At 40.9% G+C, this 22951-nt stretch overlaps 1 protein-coding gene across 1 annotated transcript in view; it reads right to left on the bottom strand.

The window, feature by feature from the left end:
• The window catches only part of tdrd9 (tudor domain containing 9), a 146758-nt gene that overhangs the window by 54496 nt on the left and 69311 nt on the right, over positions 1-22951 (bottom strand). The window contains exons 12-20 of the mRNA XM_087989480.1: positions 18313-18397; positions 16674-16731; positions 7000-7104; positions 6335-6432; positions 5517-5648; positions 5226-5388; positions 5043-5106; positions 2410-2473; positions 1483-1527 (exon numbers count right to left, since the gene is read on the bottom strand). Of these exons, the coding sequence (XP_087845606.1) occupies positions 1483-1527; positions 2410-2473; positions 5043-5106; positions 5226-5388; positions 5517-5648; positions 6335-6432; positions 7000-7104; positions 16674-16731; positions 18313-18397 (814 nt within the window). The remainder of the gene's footprint in view (positions 1-1482; positions 1528-2409; positions 2474-5042; positions 5107-5225; positions 5389-5516; positions 5649-6334; positions 6433-6999; positions 7105-16673; positions 16732-18312; positions 18398-22951) is intronic.

Raw genomic sequence — 22951 nt, 5'->3', positions numbered from 1 at the left:
CCTCTGATGCTGTGACTGTCAGGATAGGTTCGTCAGGACTTGTGGGAATAGGCGTTACTTTCCCACTGAAATTCTGCTCAAAGCATAGAAGACGTTGAGACAATCTGGGAGGGATGTGTCATCATCTGCTATCTTGCATTGTCTCTTTTTAGAACTTGTGATGTCATTCAGTCCTTGCCATAGTCACCGGGTATTTGCCTGAATCTCTAGTTTGGGTTGGTATTGGTCTTTGGCTGTCTTAATGGTTCTGCAAAGGTCATACTTGGCTTGTTTATATTTGAGTGGGTCTCCTGATCTGAAGGCCTCATGTCTGGTTTTTAGCAGGTTCTGTATGCCCTGGTTCATCCAAGTTCTCCTGTTGGGGAACACCCGGATTGACTTCCTCGGTCTGCAGTCCTCCACACATTTGTTGATAAAGTCATTGATTATTTCCTGCTTTGCTTTTTCCAGCGCCACACTTTTTGACTCTGACTCTCCAGCATCTGCGGTCATCACTTTCTACAAATATCCAGTTTTATTATTACTGATCAAAAGATGGTGGGATACTTTACATAACAGTACAGATGAATATCAAGGGGAAGTCATAGATACTATATTTGGTGGAGACAGTCAATTACAAAAATATGACACCATAGCAATAGGATTCAAATACAGAAGCAGTGACGTCGGACTGCAGTTGTACAGAGTCTTTGTGAAACCACATCTGGTGTGTGTAGTTTTCATCATTTTTATCTGATGAAGAATACTCTTGCTGCAGAGAGAGAGCAACAAAGGTTCACCATACTGATTCCTGGGATGGCAGGACTGATATATAAAGAGGCACGAGATTGATTAGGACTATTTCCGCTTATATTTAAAAGAATGAGGTGAGAGCTCAAAGAAACCTATACAATTCTAACAGGGTAAATGCAGGAAAGATGTTCCTGATGACTGAAGAGTCTAGAACCAGGAGTCAAAGTCTAAGGATAGGGGTAGGCTATTTAGGACTAAAATGAGGAGATATTTCTTCACCCAGAGTCGTGAAGCTATGAAATTCTCTGCCACAGAAACAGGTCGAGGCCAAAAACACTGAATGGTTTCAAGGAGGAGTTATGGTTCTTAGTGCTAAAGGGACAAATGGGTATGAGGAGAAAGCGGAACACGGTACTGAATTGGATGATCAGCCATCATCATGCTGAATAGCAGAGCATGCTCAAATGGGCCAAATGGCTACCCTAGCTCATATTTTCTGTTTGTATGACCATCAAGTATATATACAAGTTATCTGCAGCTTGTAACTGTCTCATAATGTACTGAATTAAAACCTGAACAAAATGAGTATGCATCGCCTTAGTCTGAAAGCATTTGACTTTGTAAAGAAAGCATTGATCAATTATAATGTAAGGTTTGAAGTGCTGCATTTCATTGTCAATGAATGAACAAATAACTCTCAAACACTTGGATGCTAATTATTTTTGAAAGAGTAAACATGCAATAACGAACCCTGGGAAATCTCAGCTGTCCTTGTTCTCTGCATGTACGCCATGCCTGTGAGAAAACAAAATCACACAAAATACTCATCAAACAATTGCACCTTAGTCTTATAATGCTCAAAGTCGCAGAACACACAAAACAGATTCAGAAGAAGCGATAAGAGTTGGTATCTCTGCAATTGAGACTCCAGGGGGAGAGAAGCCATGGAGAATTGAAGGGCTGAGCAAGTAGTTACTTAATCAATGTTTGTTAGAGCCTTGAAGTTAAGCTAATCAACCTTAAAAGGACAGGATCAATGGTCAAAGCCAATAATATACTCACTTTTTTGACAAATTATGTGTACTTGCTACAGAACAACTGCACATTGATCAGGAATGTGAACTCAAACCTACATTTTTTCCATACCTGAGAGAGTGAAGTCCACTGTAATGTTCTCCTCACCCAAAAATAAATTTCAACAATTTGAACCAGAGATTTATTTTGATATGTATAATACAGATTCTGAAACAAGGAAAAAATCACCATAGTCTTACCAGACCATGAGACTGCTCTCTCATGAGAGAGAGGGAGAGACGACTGGTGACAGTTCAATATGAGGGAAAGGTTGAGAAGGTGAGTCCTTCATTGTCACCCCAGCAGGTGCAGAAATTGAACCCATACTGTTGACGTCATTCCGCATCACAAACTATCCGTCCAACCAACCAAGCTAACTAAATTTTTAATTTTTCATGATAACTCTTCTCAACTAATTTGAGCTCTACTATTACAAAGGGGATAATATGAAATACAAATCTTAAGGGTTTAACTAATCTTTGAAAGGTGTTAAGCTAGTTGAGAGCAATTACTAAATTACTGCAAAACATCATTACTAACCGCTTTAATAGTAACAAATATTACACAGTTGCAGATATATAAATTTTCCAAATTTTTTTTTACCTTGAAAGCATTCACAAGTGCTATACAATCACTTAAAGTTCCATCTGAATACTCCATTTTATTCCTGCACATATAGAATTATAATTTAAACATGAAATTCCAAGATAAGCACAATACAAATTTACACATTAAAATTCCATCAAATGTAAATTGAGGTTTGCATTTTAGTGAAAATGTCCACGTTTATCAGTTGTGCAACCTCAACATTTACAATTCTGAAAATATTTAGTGAATTTTCCTTCCACTGACCAAAATGAAAAACATAGTGATCAAATTGCATATGGTCTGATGCAACAATATTAAAATTTTACGTGAACAGCTCAAACCTGCTCTAAAATATGTGCTTGAAATTAATATATTTCCCAAAATTGTGTAACTGAGAAGAATATGGATTGCTTCAACTGAACACGTAAAATGCACAGAAGTTCCCCGTATCCAATAGTATAATCTAGCTAAAACAAAAGCGATTGGAGTTTTCTGATATAGTAACAATGCAAGTTAAGGAAAATGTAATTGATCAACACTCAATACATTGGGACAATGGGCAAATTTGTTCCCGAAATCCCCACAGTTCACTTGGGACAATTCATTCACAATGTCAACAAATCAGAAAGGTCTCCCGAGTAAATAAAATCAAGTAAAACAGTCAGGAGCTCCAATCACATGCTCATTGCATTTCAAACTTGCTGCTGACAGAAGCGCGAAAGTGAGATCAAGGACATTGATCAAGGACACAGGCTGCAAAATGCAAAATGTGTGGGTGGGGGGCACAAGGGACTGCAAAAAGGGGATGGAGAGGGTCTACAAATTGTTAGCAATACTGAAACTGAAAATAATAAAAGTATCCCTTATGAAATTTCAAGGGGAGCCCTTGAAGAGAAAAAAAAATGAGCCCTGCAATGCGTGGCATATGCAAACTCCTGAAAGCATCTTCTGAAGTCAAAAATATGTTTGTCAGCAAAAGCCTTTAGATAAACATTGGCAGCATGGTTAACAAATTGATTGAATGACAGTAAACAACATGATGAATGATTGCTTATGGAGAATGGTATATAGTGAGGTTACTCATAAGTGGGAGCTACTACTTTATTTGATGTATAATGAACTAGATTGTGTGTGCTGGGCACAATTTTGAAATTTGCTCATCATACATCAGACTTGATTTTCATGAAAAAGAGTATCTATGAAGTTGCAAAAATGGTGGCTGGAATCTGATTCTTACAGCACCTGCTGTATATTGCAAGCCTACACCTGAACTCCCAAGCCACCTGCCTCCATAATGGGAAGACAAGATATGGCCCAGTCCTCCAAATTCACATGGAGTCAGACCATTGAAAGACTTGTGGTTCACTATACCTGTGGATATTGCAAACCCTTATCTGGATGAAGGTTCTTTTTTTCATTCACTTGCTGATTGTGGGCATCACTGGCTGATCAAATGTTTATTGTCTGTCCCTAGTTTCCATTGAGAACGTGGTGGTGGTGAGCTGCCTCCTTGAATTGCTGCAGTCCATGTGCTGTCTGTTGAGCATGATATGATGGATTTGCTCAAAATCCTGGCAAGTTCAGAAAGAGCAGATAGGAAGAAATACTGGCTAGACAGTTCACCTGTTAAACTTCAAAATAGTGTCATGGACTCTTTCAGATCCACCTCAGGAGACAGGTTCAATAACTCACCTAAGAAATGGAATCCCTAACATTAGTGTTAGATCCTCATGCATCTCTTACCTTTTGTTGATTATTGCCTTCTCTTTCTTAACTTCTCAGTCTTCACTTCTGAACACAAACTGTCTACTAATGTTCATTTTAAGCTTATCAACTCTCACAACAACCCAGAGCACTTCCTCACATCATGACTTCTGTAAGTACTCTTCTCCATTCTTCCTGTTTCACCATTTTCATTGCATTTGTTCCAATGCTGTTACTTTCAATGACCGTGCTTCAGATATGTCTTCCATTTTCCTCAACCAAGAATTCCCATCTCAACTGTGACAGACAGGACTGTCAATCAAGCAGTTCCATCCAACTGGACAATGTTGAGAAATTTTAGAGGTAGATGTGGACTCAACCATGTCAAAGACTGCAGAAAGTTGAGAGATGAGGAGGAAGAGGGTGTACCATCCTGTGGCACAGGGAAACTGAATGAAAGGATTACATCAACTTCTGAGAAAAATGATATTGGTTTTGGAAACAGCACATTAAAGGACTTTCGAAAGAAAGGGACATTTCACATAATATAACAAAAGGCAGTGGTTTGCAAGGAAAGAATTTTGTTTTGAGGAGAGATTTGGTGACGACAAATTTGATGGTGAGGGGGTCATGAACTGAGGACAGAAAACCATTAACTCTCAAGCCATTATTGACGTGAGGGGGTGGTTCGTCAGCAATTTGGAGGAAATAAAGTTGAAGCAGGAGGGGGAGGTCTCATAGACAAGTGGAGTTTGGAGAGGAGACTGGGGAAGATTGAAGAGGAAACAGACAAAGGTGACCGTTCTGTTTACGGCCAGTGGGGATTTCCTGCAGATTTCCAGAAGAAGAGGACCAAGTGCATTAAGTTAACATTCTATTGGATTCATCATCTTTCCCTCTGCTTTTCATCCTGCCCCAACCAACCAACGTAAAATCAACTTTACCGATATCCTTCAAGATGCTGCTTGAAAGGCACTGCAAAAAAGTTCTTCAGCGAAAGAGCAGCAGCTGGAATGAAAATTGCAATTTTTAGAACTAACTTCAGAAAGTTTGTCAAAGTTTTATTACCTGGAATTCATTTTTTAAAATTTTAAGTGAATATTCTACATTTTTTTCTATATGCTTACCAATAATTAGGCACTCCTCTAAACAGCCAAACACATGTCCTAGGACTATAAGTTTCCCAAAGTGGAGGTCCACAGGCAAATATGCCAATACTTTTCCTAAGAAAGTTAGATCTCCGTCGTATGGATTATCTATTCCTTTTATTTCAATAGAAAGTGCTCCCACCTTTATACAGGAAGACAGAGAATTGTTGTTAGTGCCTTTTGCCACTTAAGGTAATATTTTACATATATATGATTACTTAAAGTTCATTACAAAAAGGTCAGTTTTTTATGCACTCTTCAATGACTTGCCTCTTTCAGTAGTAGGACTGTACGTTCAATGTCTTTCAAATTGGGTGGAGATAAAGCAGAAGCCAACAATGCTCTTGGTTCTCCCATGTCCAGTAATTTGACTTTCAGTACAGTGCTGCCTAATGGGCAGCGCTAAGAAATAAAAAAAAGTTTCTCTTTACTATACCTTAAAACTTAAGTCAAAAAGCTATCTAGTTTGAATAAGTTTTTTCAGACTTTACTAACTAGTGTACAATTAATTGCTTTATAGTACAGAGTATAAACAATGCTAACATGAGACATGAAATTGATGCTTTTTATTCCGCCAACATCAAGGCTAAAGGACAAGAAAACCAACTTAGAAGAAACAATTTATATGTTTTCAACTGATTAGACTATAGTTGGCATAGACATGCAGTCAGCTGATTACATGCAAACCAGGTGCTGTCACAGGACTGCAGCAAAGATTGGCTAACTCCATAATCGTTTCTTCAATGAAAAGGGTTTAAATGTGTGATCACACTGTACAAATAGCTGCTTCCTTTCTAAGTTTGGCTTCTTTCTTGAAATACTGGTAAGTGCAAGAAAAAAGATTTTGACCTCATTTTTGTGTTTAAAAAATATGAAAATATACCTTTATATGTCTGATTTGTATTTAATGTATTTTACGCAATACTTCAGATAATGGAAATTTCAAATGAATTCTCCTGAAAAATGATCATTAAAAATATTTTTGTTAAATGGATCAAACAGTTAACGAAACCAAGAGTGTTTAAATTAGTCTCATTGAAAGTGAAAACAGATATGCAGGAATGATTTTTGGAAATAAAAGTTAATACCTGCATCTCTGGTACTGCATGATCAGGAATGCAATGTGTCCAGAAATCACACGTTACCAACCGATAACAGTATCCTTTTGAAACACGACCAGCACGGCCTATTCAAGATATATATAAAATCTTGCTTTAAAAAGAAAGAAATGAAGAAATTTTGTTTTACATGTTCTAACTACAGGTTACAGAATTCGGATAACAGAATTTCAAGTTCATCTTGTAAACAGACCAATTCCACACTTAATATTTCTTTATTAAATTTATTGCTCTTTTAGAGATGCCAAAGGATCTACCTGCCTGGTAATATCATGGGATATTATAAAGTTAACTATCTCAAGAGAATTCTAATCATGTCCTAGTGAATAATAATTCCTCAAAATGAAAATATCATAAGCCGACCCAAATACATGACCTATTTTAGTGATTCAAATGTAGTTCACCACATACTAAAATCCAAACCAGTTACAAATCATGCAAGCAAACTATATCTACGTGACAGAGAAGTTTGAATGGAATTAGTTATGTTATCTATTAACTCTACAATTAAAGCAGTTACCAATACATATATGTGGAAAAATGAAGACCCCAAAACTGAAATTTGTGCATTTTCCTCCTCAAATCATTCAAAACATGCAACAAAAAATTCAAACTGGACAGTTTTCTTTCCCTACCTTTCCTCTGGTTACAACTCATCTTTGAAGCCCAGCTCAAACGAAGACTTTGGTAGTTTGTGTCTTCATCACAAACGAGATGACGAGTTAAACAGAAGTCTACCACTAATATTTTGAGGAAGAAAAACAATGTTGTTGGAATAGTAATTAGATTGTTGGACAAACATAAGAACCCAACAGCTGGAGCAGGCCATATGCTTCAATATTCAATACAATTATGGCTGAACTTCAGTTTGAACATTTTCAACCTGTTCCCATATCCCTCAGTTCCAAGATACCACATCTCCGTGTACTTCTACCTTAAATATATTCAAAACTCGGAAGTAGAGGTAAATGAAGATTCATAAATATTTACAAGAAGAATTTTTTCATTTCAGCCAGAAAATGGCTAGAAGCTCATATTCTGATCGAAAGATCAAACTACTGAGGAATTAAAGCAAATTTAGATTAACTTTACCTTGCTCAAGAGGGTGGCCCTTCAGTAATATTCTCACCAAGGACAATACCAGGATTAGAAATTGCCATATTAAGAAAAAATAACCACAGTAGAAAATCTTTGAGTTAACAATTACTTTGGACTGCCTAATGTCTGCCTGAAGCATATCATAATGAATGCCAAATATGTTTTTCAGGTTGTGCTAAAAATAAGTTGAGTGTCTCCCATTTGGTGGCTTAAAGTTTAAGTTACATTCAATCAATAGTGTTGTGTGTACGTTGATACCGTAAATGCATCAAAGCAAATGTTTTGTACTATCCAGTTATTGGAAGTTCAGATTTATTGTTAGAAGTTCAGAATCCTTCAGATAGAATAGAATATCCTTCACTGTTATGTGTACTCAAGTACAGAGGTACAGGAGTACAATGAAGGTTTATAATGTTGCCTGTCATGGAGCCATGAGATACAAAAGTACCCAAGTACAAATCTTAGATACAACACATAGTTTGTCCGACCTCGCAAGCTGCTGACCACCTATGCCAGACCCCAGTCGAACAATTGTCCTTATTCCACTCCAGGCCTCCAGCCCACTCCATTCCAGCTCTCAGTCGCTCCACGCCTCCAGCCCAATCTGCTCATAAATCGAGCAATACATGTATTGCTGCTAAAATATGGAGATCAAAAGGGGACAGAGCACTCCAAATATAGCCGCATCAAAACCTGACAATTGTAGTTAACCTTCTTTATTCCTGTGAATAAATGAATCCAACTTTTGGCCACTTCCCCTGCTCAATCCTATGCTTCTTGTATTGAACTTGCATTAGGTCAGAAAAGTGTGTAAAATCTTTAAGTTACTCCACAAACACTATGAATCATTTGCAAAACAAAATTTAGTTTTTTTCCAGAATGATCCAGAAATAAATGCATTAATTAGGATGACAAATATAACCTCATCCTCCTCCAAAAAGTAAGATAGTTTCCACAATTAATTATTCTTTCCATTCTCAAATAAGAAACAGTCAGAGCAAGCAGGCTAAAAGACTTTTAGCTTCAGAGTGAAGAGACTGGTGAATCCTCATCTCAATCTTAAATTGTTTACCTTTTACTCGGAGGCTATACCCCTTACGTCAAAACTTCCCAGTTAGCGGAAACGTCCTATCCACATTCACCTTGTCACACCCTATAGAAACTTTGTATATTTTAATGTGCTCACCTCTTATTCTTGTCAATTTTCAAGAATATAGGTTGCTTTTCTTCCATCGCACCTCTTAAAGCAATTCCACCAGCCCAGTGGTTAGTTTGGGAACTCCCATTGTGCTCCTTCACCATATTTTGATAAGATGACCAAAACTATACATAACACTCCAGATGTGGTATTACCAAGATTCAGACTATATTAAGACATCTTTACCCCTGTACTGAAATCCCCTGTGTTAATGGCCAACATACAAATTGATTTCCGAATTGCTTCCTGCAGTTTCACGGTTGTATTTAGTCATGAACAAAGACATCCAGGTCTTTTTAGACATCAACACTTCCCAACCTCTTATCATTTAAGAAATAATCTGCCATTTTTTTTTCCACCTAAGTGGATAACTTCACACTTAATTGCATTATATTTTATCTGCCATGTTCTTGCCCAACCACTTCATCTGTCCAAATCCCTTTAAAACCTCCTTGCATTTGCCTCAACTCACATTCCTACCTCGTTCTGTTATCCACAAGCTTGGGTGTATCACAATAAACAGTTTATCAACAGCAATCTTTGAGCAACAAATATGAAGCATCATGTACTGTTAATAATACGAATACTGAAAGTGCTTCTTTCCTTCTTGCTCTCTCTCACTCAATCTCCCTCAAGTTAGCTAGTGAAAAGAAACTTGGCACACGAACTATTCACTGAGAATTCTAGGACATCTGCAGTTTCACCACTAAGAGAAAACAAGACAACAAATAAATAACTGGACTCAGGTCTTTTCATTTCTCAACCCAAGGGATAACTGTATTTGCTCTTATTATGTGCAGCAGATACCCTTCTTCCCAACTTCTTTTTTTAATGTTGATGGCCTGTTTTTCTCAGGTTTAATTGATAATAAAACTCCATACTCTTTCACTGAAGAAAACCTTGGAATTGCCTCTTCTTTATTGTTAATCTGATTAACTAAGTTCTTTTTAATATGCAGCTATCATACTTCAATTTAAATTAAGTATTTGTTCCACCTGACAGAGGGAATAAAGAGACCAGAGCAGATCATTCCTCACCTGGTCATAACACATTATTCAATCCCGCTAGTCCTACAGTGACTAACACATGAAACTGAAAATGATCTTGAAATGAAAACAACGTGAAGAAACTCAGCAGATCTGGCAGCATCTATGGGAAGGAAGCAGAATTATTGTTTAGAGTCCAGTGACTCTTCATGAAAAAGAATCTTCATGGGAGGATGAAGATGAAGAGTCTGACTCGGAACGTTAACTTTGCTTTCTTCCCATAGATGCTGCCAGACCTGCTGAGTTTCTCCAGCAATTTCTGTTAATGTTTCAGATCTCCCACAGCTGCATTGCTTAGTTTTATTTTATAATCTTCAGGTGGCTGCTTTTGAGGTCCTGGTTTTTCACTTCTTTCCGAAGTGTCTAAATCTGTTTTCAGGACCTCAACGCTCTGTCAATTCACATTGCTGTAACTAATGTCGACCATGAGCTTTGGTTATTCAAATTTCCGAGGATAATGTGTCACAGCAGCTCAATGGCATTGTGAGCCCTGGCACCAGGGAGGCAACCTACTCATCTATCATTCCATTTTGTTCCCCTAACAAACAAAATTATGTAGAGACAGAGTTATACAGCTTGGAAACAGACCTTTCAATCCAACTTGTCCATATTGACCAGGTTTCCCGAACTAAGCTAGCCCCATTTGCCTAGGTTTGGCCCATATACCTCTGAACCTTTCCCATTCATGTGCCTGTCAAAACATCTTAAATGTCGTAAGTGTACCTGCACCCATCACTTCCTCATAGTTCATTCCACATACGAACCACTATGTGCGAAAACGTTGCCCCTCAGGTCCCATTTAAATCTTTCTCCTCTTACCCTAAAATTATGTCCTCCAATTTTGAACTCCACAACCTGAGGAAAAAGGTCTTGCCGACTCAAACTATCTGTGCCCCTCAATGTTATAAATCTCTCTAAGGTCATCCCTCAACCTCCCACGTGCCATAGTAAAAAGTCCAAACTTATCTCCATAATTCAAACCCTCCATTCTTGGAAACATCCTGTAAATGTGCCCTTGGCATTCAGTTCCTTTTCTCAGGGGGTGGTAGTTGGGGTCCAACTCAATGTGTTTGTTGATAGAGTTCCGGTTGGAATGCATGCTTCTCGGAATTCTAGTCCAGGATTCTCTCAAGGTAAACTTGCAGATTGAGTCAGTAGTTAGGAAGACAAATGCAGTGATGTTATTTTGAAAGGACTTGAATACAAAAGCAGGGATGTGCTTTTGTCAGATCACATTTTGAGTATTGTGTGCAGTTTTGGGCCTCATAAATGAGAGGGTGTTCTAACTGAAGCATACAAAATATTGACTGGCCTGGACAGAATGGATGTTAGGAAGATATTTCATTGGTAGGAGTGACTAGGACCTGAGGACACTACCTTAAAGTAAAGCCAGGACCTTTCTCAATGGCGATAAGGTTGAAACTTCTTTAACCAGAGTGTGATGCTCTATGGAATTTATTGCCACAGAAGGCTGTGGAGGCCAGGTCATTGAGTATATTTAAGACTGAGATAGGTTCTTGAGTATGATGGGGATCAAGGATTATGGGGTAAAAAAATGGGAGAATGGGATTGAGAAACGTATTAGCCATGATTGAATGGCAGAGCAGACCCAATGGTCTGAATGGCCTAACTTCTGCTCCTATGTCTTACGGTCTAATTCAAGGTGGTTGTGAATAGTACTGCCCAAAGACAAATTCTTCCAGCTCTTACTGATCGATTCATATTGCATCCCTGACTTGGATTTTATCTGAATCCAGGACTAGTCTCTTTGCACTTCAAACTTCTGAATTTTCTCCCCATTTAGAAAATAGTCCATGCCTCTATTCTTCCTACCAAAGCGCATGACCTCAGACTTTTCTCACATTGTACTCCATCTGCCATTTCCACTCTCCTAACCTGTCCAAATCTTTCTGCAGCCTCCCCGTTTCCTCGATGCTATCTGTCCCCCACTATCAATCTTGTATCATCTGCAAATTTAGCCAAAAAGCCCTCAGTTCCTTCAGCTGGATCCTTAATGTATAAAATGATAAGTTTTGGTCCCAACACTGAGCCTTGTCAAGTTTTGAGCAGACTTGTAGCTCAGGTGGAGGTTTTGGATATATGCTTGCTCGCTGAATTGGAAGGTTCATTTCCAGACGTTTTGTTACCCTACAAGGTAACATCTTCAGTGGGCCTCAGGCGAAGCAATGCTGAAAATTCCTGCTTTCTATTTATACGTTTGGGTTGGTGATGTCATTTCCTGTGGTGAAGACACTTCCTGTTCCTTTTCTCAGGGGGTGGTAGTTGGGGTCCAACTCAATGTGTTTGTTGATAGAGTTCCGGTTGGAATGCATGCTTCTCGGAATTCTCGTGCATGTCTTTGTTTGGCTTGTCCTAGGATGGATGTGTTGTCCCAGTCGAAGTGGTGTCCTTCCTCATCTGTATGTGTGGATACTAGTGAGAGGGTCATGGCTTTCCACAAAAAGACTACTATATTTCCAGCATCATTTCCCAGGGCCCAATGTCCACTTTTGCCTCTTTTGCCCTTTACAGATCTGAAGAAACTCAATCAGTCTTCCTTTACATTATCGTCTAGCTTACCAGCAAATTTAATCCTTTCTCTACTTATCTTTTTTTTTGTTATCCTCTTGTTGGTCTTTGCAAGCTTCCAAGCTGGCATCCCACTGCCCTTTGCCACATTACATTCTTTCTCTTTTGCTTTTATGCTATCCCAGCCTTCCCTAGTCAGCCATGGTTGCCTCATCCTCCCTATACCATACTACTTTTTCCTCGGGCTGAATCTCTGCTGTGTCTCCTGAATTACTCCCAGAAACTTCTGCCATTGCTGTTCCACTGTCTTTCCTGCTAGGCTCCTCTCCAAGTTAATTTTACTCAGCCCTTCCCTAATGCCTCTGTAGTTGCCTTTATTCAACTGTAATACTGTTACCTCTGATCTTATCTTCTCCCTCTCAAATTACAGAGTAAATTCAATCATGTTATGATCATTTCTCCTAAGGGTTCCTTCACTTTAAACTCCCTCATCAAGTCTGCCTCATCGAATAACACAAAATCCAGTATTGCCTGTTGCCTAGGGGCTTCACCACTAGCTGCTCCAAAAACAAAAAAAATCTCAGACATTCCACAAATTGCTTTCCTTGCAATCCACTACCAACCTGAATTAATAGAATCCTAGCTAAAAACAAAGGGCTGGCACAGCATCTCAGTGGTTAGCACTGCTGCAGCACAGTGCCAGGGACCTGGATTTGATTGCAGCCTCGGGTAGCTGTCTGTGTAGAGCCTACACACTCTCCCTGCGTCTGCGTGCGTTTCCTCCAGTATCCTTCCACAGCCCAAAGATGTGCAGATTACGTGGATTGGTCATGTTAAATAGCCCATAACGTCCAAGGATGTGCAGGCTAGGTCGGTTATGCATGGGAAAGGCAGGGACAGGGCAGGGGGGATGGGTTTGGGTGGGATGCTCTTCGGAGGTTGGTATGGACTCAATGGACTGAACGGCCTGCTTCCACACTGTTGGGGTTCAATGGATTTTATGAGTACAGTTTAATTTTGATTTAGAATTTAATGTCACATACTCAAGTTTACAGGAGTACAGTGAAAAGCCACGCATAGTGCTGCCTTAGGTACAAGTAACTGGGTACAAAAACTTAAGAACAAAAGGAATAAGGAACAAAGTTAAAAGTTAAACATTACAGTCCCTCTTGGTATTCAGTCTTTAAGTGCTTGGCCATGGTGAGACTGCACTTCCTACAAGGGCTCGATCTCCTCCGCTTTGACACACACTCTCTTTGTGGTGAAAGTTCACTGATTTCCTCAGTCTTGCAGCTCACATCCAACAGCCCCAGTCTCCCAGCCTTCCTTTGTTCACATGTGCTCAAGGACAATTAATATCGATCATTAATCTTCACATAATTACAATGTAATTGACGAGATATTAATGCCTAGTACACCTGGAAGTATGTAGCAGGCATCAGAACTGTTTTTTGATGACGACTTGGGAAACGCAGCAGTCAGTTGTGTGGGGCAAGATCTGGCATGATAAATATACCCCAAACTGTCTTGAGATGATATGCGGAGTATAGTGTGGTATTGGCTTCTTTATTGAAGGGAGGATGTGAGTGTGTTGACAGCAGTTCAAAGAAGAGACACAGGACATGTGGAAGGGGCAGTTTGCCTACAGTCGCATTTCATTCACGGTTGCCATTTGCCTCGGTTTAGCTCACTCTGTTGAACGTGTGCCCCTTTGAGATGGGAGCAGAACAAATTTTAAAGGAAGTGGCAAGTGTTCAAATGAGGTCACCCTCCCTCTGATATTCGAGCCTTTAGTTTGAGGGGAGAGACTGAGAGAAGCCAGGATCGTTCTCTTGGAAAGGTGGGATTGAATCGCGGTGCTTAGAACCACAACATAGGGATTCAATCGAGTAGGTGAGGATGGAAATCTTCCCAGTGGCAGGAGAGTGGGGTGCACAGAGAGGGATGACTTATCAAGGGAAACAGGTTAAAGAACCAGAGGGGAGACAAATTGAGGGAATGGGATAAAGAGCCAGAGAAGGGAGTCGGATCGAGGGGAACAGGCTAAAGAACATTACAACATTTAAAAGGCATCTAGATGGGTAAGTGAATAGGAAGGATTTAGAGGAATATGGGCCAAATGCTAGGAAACGGGACTAGATCAGCAAGTTTTGAAAGATCTGTAGCTCAGGATGAAGTTTTGGATGTAGGTTTGCTCGCTGAGCTGGAAGGTTCATATGACCAAAGGGTTTGTTTCGGTGCTGTAAGCTCTACTGACTAAATTTCTCCTGCACCCTTTCCAATTAATAATGTCATTCCTATAGCATGGTGACCAGAACTTTACAGTATGCCAAAAGTGGATTCACCAACATCCTGCACAACCGCAACATGACATAGAATATAGAATTGAACAGCATAGGAATTGTCCCTTCGGCCCACATTGTTGTGCCAAGCATGATGCCAAATTAAACTAATTCCTTCTGCCTCTTCTTGGACCATATCCCTCCATTCCCTGCATACTCATGTGCTTACGTAAAAGCCCCTTCAATGACTCTTTTGTATGTGCCTCCATCACAACCCCGGCAGCATACTCCACACTCTGACCAATCTGTGTAAAAAAAAACTTTCCCTCACATTCCCTTTGTACTTTCCCCCTTCTCACCTTAATGCATGCCTCCTAGCTTTAGACATTTCAACTCTGGAGGGTGGGGGGGCGTACAAGATCCTGAATGTCAACCCTATCTCTGCACCTCAAATCTTATAGACTTCTATCAAGTCTCCTCTCAGCCATCGCTGCTCCAGAGAAAACACCCAAGTTTTTCAGCCTCTCCTTATAGTTCATACTGTCTAATCCAGGCAGCATCCTGATTAACCTCTTCTGCACCTTCTCCAAAACCTCGCATCCTTCCTGTAATGTGGCAACCAGACTTGAATGCAATACTAACAGTCTGGCCTCATCCAAAAGTTCTTAAAGCTGCAACATGATATCTTGACTGTTGTACTCAATTCCCGAACCAATAAAGACATGCATGCCATACATCAGCTTTACCACCCTATCCACTTGTGTGGCTAGGTTCAGGGAGTTACGGACTTGAACCCAAAGATCCCTCTACACAACAAAGCTGTTCAGGGTCCTGCCATCAACTGTGTACTTTCCTTTAACATTTGATCTCGAAAAGTGCAGCACCTCAGATTTACCCACGTTATACTGCATCTGCCATATCTGCAACTGATCTATGTCCCGCTGTATCCGTTGACAACCTTCTATACTAGCCATAACTCCACAAATCTTTGTCATCTGCAAACTTACGAACTCACCAATCTACATTTTCATCCAAGTCATTTATATACATCACAAACAGCAGAGGTCCCAGTATGGATCCATGCAGAACACCACTAATTAAGGACCTCCAATCCCTATACTCAATGGGCCTGGGCGATGTAGGCAAGCATGCCAAATGCCTGCCTACCTGTGATGCAACTTTCAAGGAACTATGCACCTGCACCCTTTGGTATCTGTTCGACGACATTCCCCAGGACCCTACAATTAACATTAATTTCCCATCACTAATCTTCTTTTTCCCTTTCTGTTCAGCTAAGCCACCTCTGCTGCCACGGACTTGGTACGGAACCACCATCTTCATCAGTATCCAAAAGAAAAACCAGTTAGCATGCACGAGTAACTCAAAGGACTCCTGTATTAGCTGCTTAATTCCCTCAGACTACCCAATTGTCACCTGTTCCCACTTTCTCTGCAAGCTCCAAACCGCCTCCTTAGCAGTGCTGTCTGTCTAAGTCTTTGCTTCACAAAAGCAAAGTGACTCTAGTTGCTACTCAAGTTTCAAACTCCAGAGCTCAATCTTTTACAGCTGGAGAAATGTCTGCTGATATGTTTGGTAAGGTTATGTGGGGTGTCCATTACTTCCCACATATCACAGGAGTCAAATTATACTCAAATGAGCTGGCTAACTGGAACTGAACTTGATTAATTACTTGTTGTGAGCAGAATAGCTTACCAGTTACTCATCAATCAGTATCTTTCCCGATCATTGCCTTTCATCTCACCTAATCAAATTCCCAGCTCCACTCTATGGAAGTGGCAGACTAATGGATTTATACTATCCGAGACTCAGGTGATCAGCTCTGCTACAGCCGAAGAAAACACCATCATCTAGCTACCTTTTTAACTTTCGTTACTGAAAGTTAAACCAAAACAGTCAATTTTACTTAAATGATATATGAAAACAAGATGATATTTTTCCAAGAGTTTCACCTTGAAGATTCCCCTCACTCACCCATCTCCTTGCTTTACTTTGTCCAGCTGCTCTCCAAATTCAAACAAGCATTCTTGCAATTGTCATTTTACAAGCTTATTACGCAACTTGAATAGCAAAATGGTAATAGGTTAGTTATAAACAGTGAATATTATCTTAAGTAGGACAAAATAACAAAGGCTTACCATATTTAACATCTGAAACTGTGACAGAGCTCTCAGCGATATTTGTTGACAAAATAATCTATTTTTAAGGGAAACAGAATCAATAACAACTAATATGAAATATTAAAATGAACAAATTACAAAGTCCTTACTTCTATGCCATTCTTGAGACATAAAATAACCAAGCACAAAAAAGGCACTATATGAGAAAATAAATTTGATGCATAATAGAACAATGATTTGATTTTAAATCCACAATACATCTCAGAGTCTATTCTTGTGAAGAAAATAACAATAGCTGTGATGTTTAATGAAGTAAAGCATCCCAAAGCACAAAGTGGACTACCAAATAAAATTCAACACCAAAACGTATCAGGAGACAACAGGGCAGAGGATCAAAAACATAAGGCAAAGTATCGGTTTTAAGGGGTTTCTGAAAGCAGAAAAAGGGGGAGGGATGGAGAAAGTTTTACAGAGAGAGATTCAGAGCATACATCCTTGAAAACTGATGTTGACCATTGCCAACAGTGTTGCATTAAAATCAGGAAGGCAAAAGACCAGAACTGAGGAGCCCAGCTATCTCAGAGGAGGTAACAGAGATAAAGAAAGAAAAGCCTATGGGAGGCTTTGAAAACAAGATGAAATTTTAAAAATTGAGGCATAACTCAACTGAAACCCAAAGCAGGTCAGTTATCACAAAGGTGAAGTTTATGGGTGTAGGAGATGGGACGCAACCTAGCAGCAGACTGGAATAATCAGGTCCAGAGCTAATGAAAGCAAATAAGTCTGCCATTTCAGCAAGCACTACAGAGGAATTTTTCAGGACTCTACTCCAAGACCCTCTCTACAAATGACCCATGGTAATCTTACAATGATTCTGTAATCTACCCATTACCTCTGAAGTTAATGCAGTGAACACACAGACGAAGGGGCCAACTACTTAATCCACATATCAGGATATTGCAATACATGTATAAAGTAGTAAAGCTGGCAACATCTACATGATGTATGTGATGACATGCATCTGGAAAATACCTGAAGCAGTTTTAAAACAGTTAATAACTTTCTATCTTTTGGTTTATTTCAATGGTGTAAAAAATTGCAAGAAAATTAGCAACTCTGCTAATTGCTGTACATTCCCCTTGCCATATCGGCAAGACCTACTTTCTGCAGGACTGACTGAACAGCAGTTTAGGCACAATTCAGAGTCATAGTTTCCAAACTGTTCTAACACACCTCAGATTTCACCAGGATTTGTTCCTATGACGTGCACAGTGCACCTCAAGCAAACCAGAACTTCAGAAAATGCATTTTCATGTCACTCTTAAGAATAAGATGTCTATCCACATTTTGTGATTGATCTACAAGTACCTTCATTTAGCAAGATTGACCAGCAGTTCATTATCTGAACTGAACATATTTATGGACCTCCACTGCTGTTGACTTATTTAACAATGAGAAGCTATTTTTGTTCAAAATTCAGTACATTACTGCAATGTTTACCAGAAGAAACTTAACTAAAAAAAAACACATCTTGCTATTGCATTAGAAAAGCTTAAGATGATTGCTAAACTCCTAATGAGTCACAAAAGCAAGTCAAGTATCACTGGAGAATTATTCAAATGGAGTGTTTTACAAGCACTTTCTATGATACTCTCACCTTTCTATAGCCAGGCACAGGGGTCAGGAACGCATTACTTTGTTCTTCTAAGGTCACACTTGAATGTAGTGGATATACATGTAGCCTACAATTAAAACGTCATTTTTAGTTTTTTTTAATTGATAAGAATGCATTCTAAAAAAGGTTCTTAATTTTGATACAGTCATACTTTTGAATTAAGCAATTAATAAAGTTTCAGTACTCATAGCTAGTTTATACTTATTGCAGAAATTTGCAACAGCAGAATCTCAATATGTTGACAGGTGATTGGGAGACCATCTGATATTGTTCGCCCCTTCCTGGGCCTCTCCATCTCCATCAACGGTGACCGACTCAACACTGACATTTTCTACAAACCCAACAACTCCCACAGCTACCTGGATTACACCTCTTCCCACCCTGCCTCCTACAAAAATGTTATCCCTTATTCCCAATTCCTCCGCCTCCTTCGCATCTGCTCCCAGGAAGACCAGTTCCAACACAGAACACACCAGATTGCCCTCTTCTACAAAGACCACAATTTCCCCTCCCACATGGTTGATGATGCCCTCTAGCATATCTCATCTATTTCCCGCAAGTCCGCCCTCGAACCCTACTCCCCCAACCGCAACAAGGACAGAATGCCCCGGTCCTCACCTTCCAACCACCAACATCCAGATACATCGCATCATCCTCCGCCATTTCCACCACCTACAAACGGACCCCACCACCAGAGATATATTTCCCTCCCCACCCCTATTTGCTTTCCATAAAGACCGTTCCGTCCGCGAGCACTTGTAAGGTCCACGCCCCCTAACAATCCACCTTCCCCACCCAATACCTTCCCCTGCCACCGCAGGAATTGCAAAACCTGCACTCACACCTCCCCCCTCACCTCCGTCCAAGGCCCCAAAGGATCCTTCCACATCCAAAGTTTCACCTGCACTTCCACACGTCATTTATTGTATCCGTTGCTCCCGATGCGGTCTCCTCTACATTGGGGAGACAGGGTGCCTACTTGCAGAGCGCTTCAAAGAAAATCTCCGGGACACCCGCACCAATTAACCCCACCGCCCCGTGGTCGAACACTTCAACTCCCCCACCCACCCAGCCAAGGACATGAGGTAAATTCCCGGAATGGAGGGACTACCTTACGCTGAAAGATTAGAGCGACTGGGCTTGTATACACTTGAGTTTAGAAGGCTGACAGGGGATCTGATTGAGACATAAGATTATTAAAGGATTGGACACTCTGGAGACAGGAAGCATGTTTCCGCTGATGGGTGAATCCCGAACCAGAGGACATAGTTTAAAAATAAGGGGTAGGCCACTTAGAACAGAGTTGAGGAGAAACTTCTTCATCCAGAGAGTTGTGGGTGTATGGAATGCTCTGTCCCAGAAGGCTGTTGAGGCCAAGTCGCTGGATACATTCAAGAAAGAGTTGCATAAGAATAGCGGAATCAAAGGTTATGGGGACAAGGCACGAACAGGACACTGATTGAGGATGATCAGCCATGATCATAATGAATGGTGGTGCTGGCTCGAAGGGCAGATTGGCCTACTCCTGCACCTATTGTCTACTTACATGCAGGTCCTGGGCCTCCTCCATTGCCACTCCCTTACCACCCAATGCCTGGAGGAAGAAAGCTTCATCTTCTGCCTTGGGACCTTCCGACCCCCTGGCATCAATGTTGATTTCACCAGTTTCCTCATTTCCCCGCTCCCCACCTTACCAGAGTTCCAATCATCCAACTCGGCACCACCCTCATGACCTATCCTACCTTTCCATCTTCCTTCCCACCTAGCCGCTCCACCCTTCACTCTGTCCTATCACCATTACCCCACCTCCGTCCACCTATTGCACTGTCAGCTACCTTCTCCCCAGCCCCACCACCCTTCGATTTATCTCTCTCTATCCCGGAGCTTCATTCCTGATGAAAAGCTTTTGCCCAACACGTCGATTTTCTTGCTCCTTGGATGCTGCCTAGCCTACTGTGCTTTTCCAGTAGCACACTCTTGACTCTAATCTCCAGTATCTGCAGTACTCACTTTTGCCTAGGTGATGGGGAGATCTCTATTTTACCCATTAAAAAGATTAAAATATAATGTAAGTGTAGCTAAATTTTCAACAATGCGACAAAAGATCTACAAACTGTTGTTTGTTTACTGATATAGTAAGGTACTACAGAATGAGCCAGGGTTGAAATTAGAGCTTCTAACTGCTTTTCAGGTAGCACAAACAAGATGAGCAGAGATGCCTCAACCAATGTTGAAAATTTCCTATCTCAGCAACTAAATTTCACATGACTTTGGCTATTGCAACAAGACTTTTGGAGTATAATTTGCTGTAAGGCTTTGTGAGGTTTCTTGCCATTTGTTAACACACACTATACAGTAACTATTTACACCTGACCCAATGGCATCCATCTGATTCTATCCCTATCTTACCACACACAGTTCATAGAACTTGTCGCTCTAGTGGATATCGATTTAAATGACCAGTACCTCTTGCACCTCTGCCATCTTAATGGTCATGATGCATCCAGATGTGCCCTGGCATTTCTAAGCTGGCCTGCTCAGTCAAGAACATTTTCTGAGAACAGGAAGATGGCACCATGATCCTCTGATAGGCACAGGTGGTTAGTGCAGAAGAGAGGGGCTCTCTTGCTGTAAGAGCCACGCCACTAGACCTGGCAATCTAGTCTGAGGTTACCATCCAAGTCAGTGCCATCTGTGTACCAGGGTTCTATCTGCTATTGCATACACCTCCCAAGATTCAGTCTCTGAAATACCTACCATTCCTTACTTCTTCCCTCAATTGCTCTCAACATTGCTAACCTCCCACACCACAAATCCTGACTGGCCTCTGTCTGAATATTCATTCCCTCAAAATACCTCACCTTTGTGCTAGATTTAAAAGCAGTTTAACCCACTTTCATTTCACCTATCCTTCCTTTTCTTTTATTACTGGAGAAAACAGTCCACAGCAGGGCAGAAACAGCCAGAAGGGGTGCCCAACTTGAGGCTCACTAATCATCTACAAGGAAAGAACTGTGGCTTTCGTGAGACCGCAAATCCCAAAGTAACTCCACCGATAGGGTCACTCATTGCACACCATTTCTAACTACTGGCTACAATGCTTTTGTTTGAATTGCACACACCACCAGCATCGCCACCACCAATGTAGTGAAACGGCCCAATCCCAAAGAAGCTACCTCTTCGACCTCAGGTACTGCAGTGGTAATACAAAGGCATCCAAACAGCAACACACTGGTTGGAATTTCAGCTTTACAAACAGAGTGCATAATCTCATTACAACAGCTCAGCAGCTGGCCAAGGAAGAAATGTCCCAGGCCGCTGGTATTTGGAGGACTACTCAGTCCCAGGTAGGTGAGAAGCCCATAGTATCAGCCATCAGGAACCTTATCCACATGCAAAAGGAGGAACAGGACCAGGCAGGGATGTGAAATACAATGGCCCACATTGTTCAAGCCACAGCAGCGTAGATATGTGATACAGTCATGCAATACCCGACTGCCTCCAGGAACAGGTTGGCAGCTGCCATGGAGAACCAGATCCAGCACCTCCAGATCTCCTGGAGAGGTACACACACATTTGCGATTTCCTGCCCCAGACATTGGTTCTGAAGACCAAAGATATGCGTCAATGCGGGGGTCCTGGCAAGCACTTCAAGTGCTCCTCCCTCACAAGGAGGGAGTGCAGTGCAAAGGAAGCAATCAGCCAGAGAGGGTACCATACACAGGCCCCTCAGAAGTCTCTACTCAGGACACATTTTATGTAATTGGGTTCTTCATCTTGCCTGTGCCCTTGCAACTCTTAGAAGTTCACACCGAGGAGAGTCTAACTTATCTGATAAGACAGCCTTAGACATGTCTGGGCTAGCAGACATAAACCTCCTAAGCCAATAGACTCAACGGCTAAGCAAGCTCTCTCAACCTCAGTTGTAGAATCAGGAAGTAGGTAGCTAAGTTGTAATGGGAAGGAAGAAAGAGAGAACATGCAGAAGACACTTGGGTTGCATGGATGACCATGGACTGCATATTATTTGACGTTTTGTCTCAAAATAGCACTGGTTTACATTTGGCTGTTTGTCTTTCCACAGCCCTGAATGTAACTGTGCCAACATCATGCATTACTTTATGGTCACATAGGATGTAACACAGATTGATATTTGTGTTGGCAGCCTGCTGCAGCATCGATGAACAAGAGAAACACAGTATTTACAGGGTAATGGGTCTTAGAGAAACCACTGCCCTCTTCCTAGACCATCCCTATTCCTTCCCTGTCTCCAAATAGTATGAATGAGTCAGTGATATCTGTGACAGGAAGGTGCACAGCATATTGGAGGCCAATGTATTAGGGAAACCACTGGTCTATACAGTGTAATACTGCTTCTCTTTACAGTGGGCCTTACAGCTCCATTACACACAGGTCAAGTATCCCCAACAATTCAGAATGTGTTCACTGCCATTTGCTTCCCCAATGTACAATCTTTGATATCCAACATGATGCAATGGGACAATGAGCAACTTTTGACCAGCAGCTTCCAAACGTCAGCCTCTATGTGTCGTTAAACCCTCAACAATCCAAGTCCCCTTCTTATAAATGCAATGGGCTTCACACTTCCCCAGGGTCATAC

The sequence above is a fragment of the Chiloscyllium plagiosum genome, unplaced genomic scaffold, assembly GCF_037043375.1.
Source record: "Chiloscyllium plagiosum isolate Xiang-an unplaced genomic scaffold, Cpla_swu_hap1 HiC_scaffold_8, whole genome shotgun sequence".
Taxonomy (NCBI): domain Eukaryota; kingdom Metazoa; phylum Chordata; class Chondrichthyes; order Orectolobiformes; family Hemiscylliidae; genus Chiloscyllium; species Chiloscyllium plagiosum.
The sequence above is the reverse complement of the archived record's forward strand: the minus strand, read 5'-3'. Positions and strand labels throughout refer to the sequence as shown.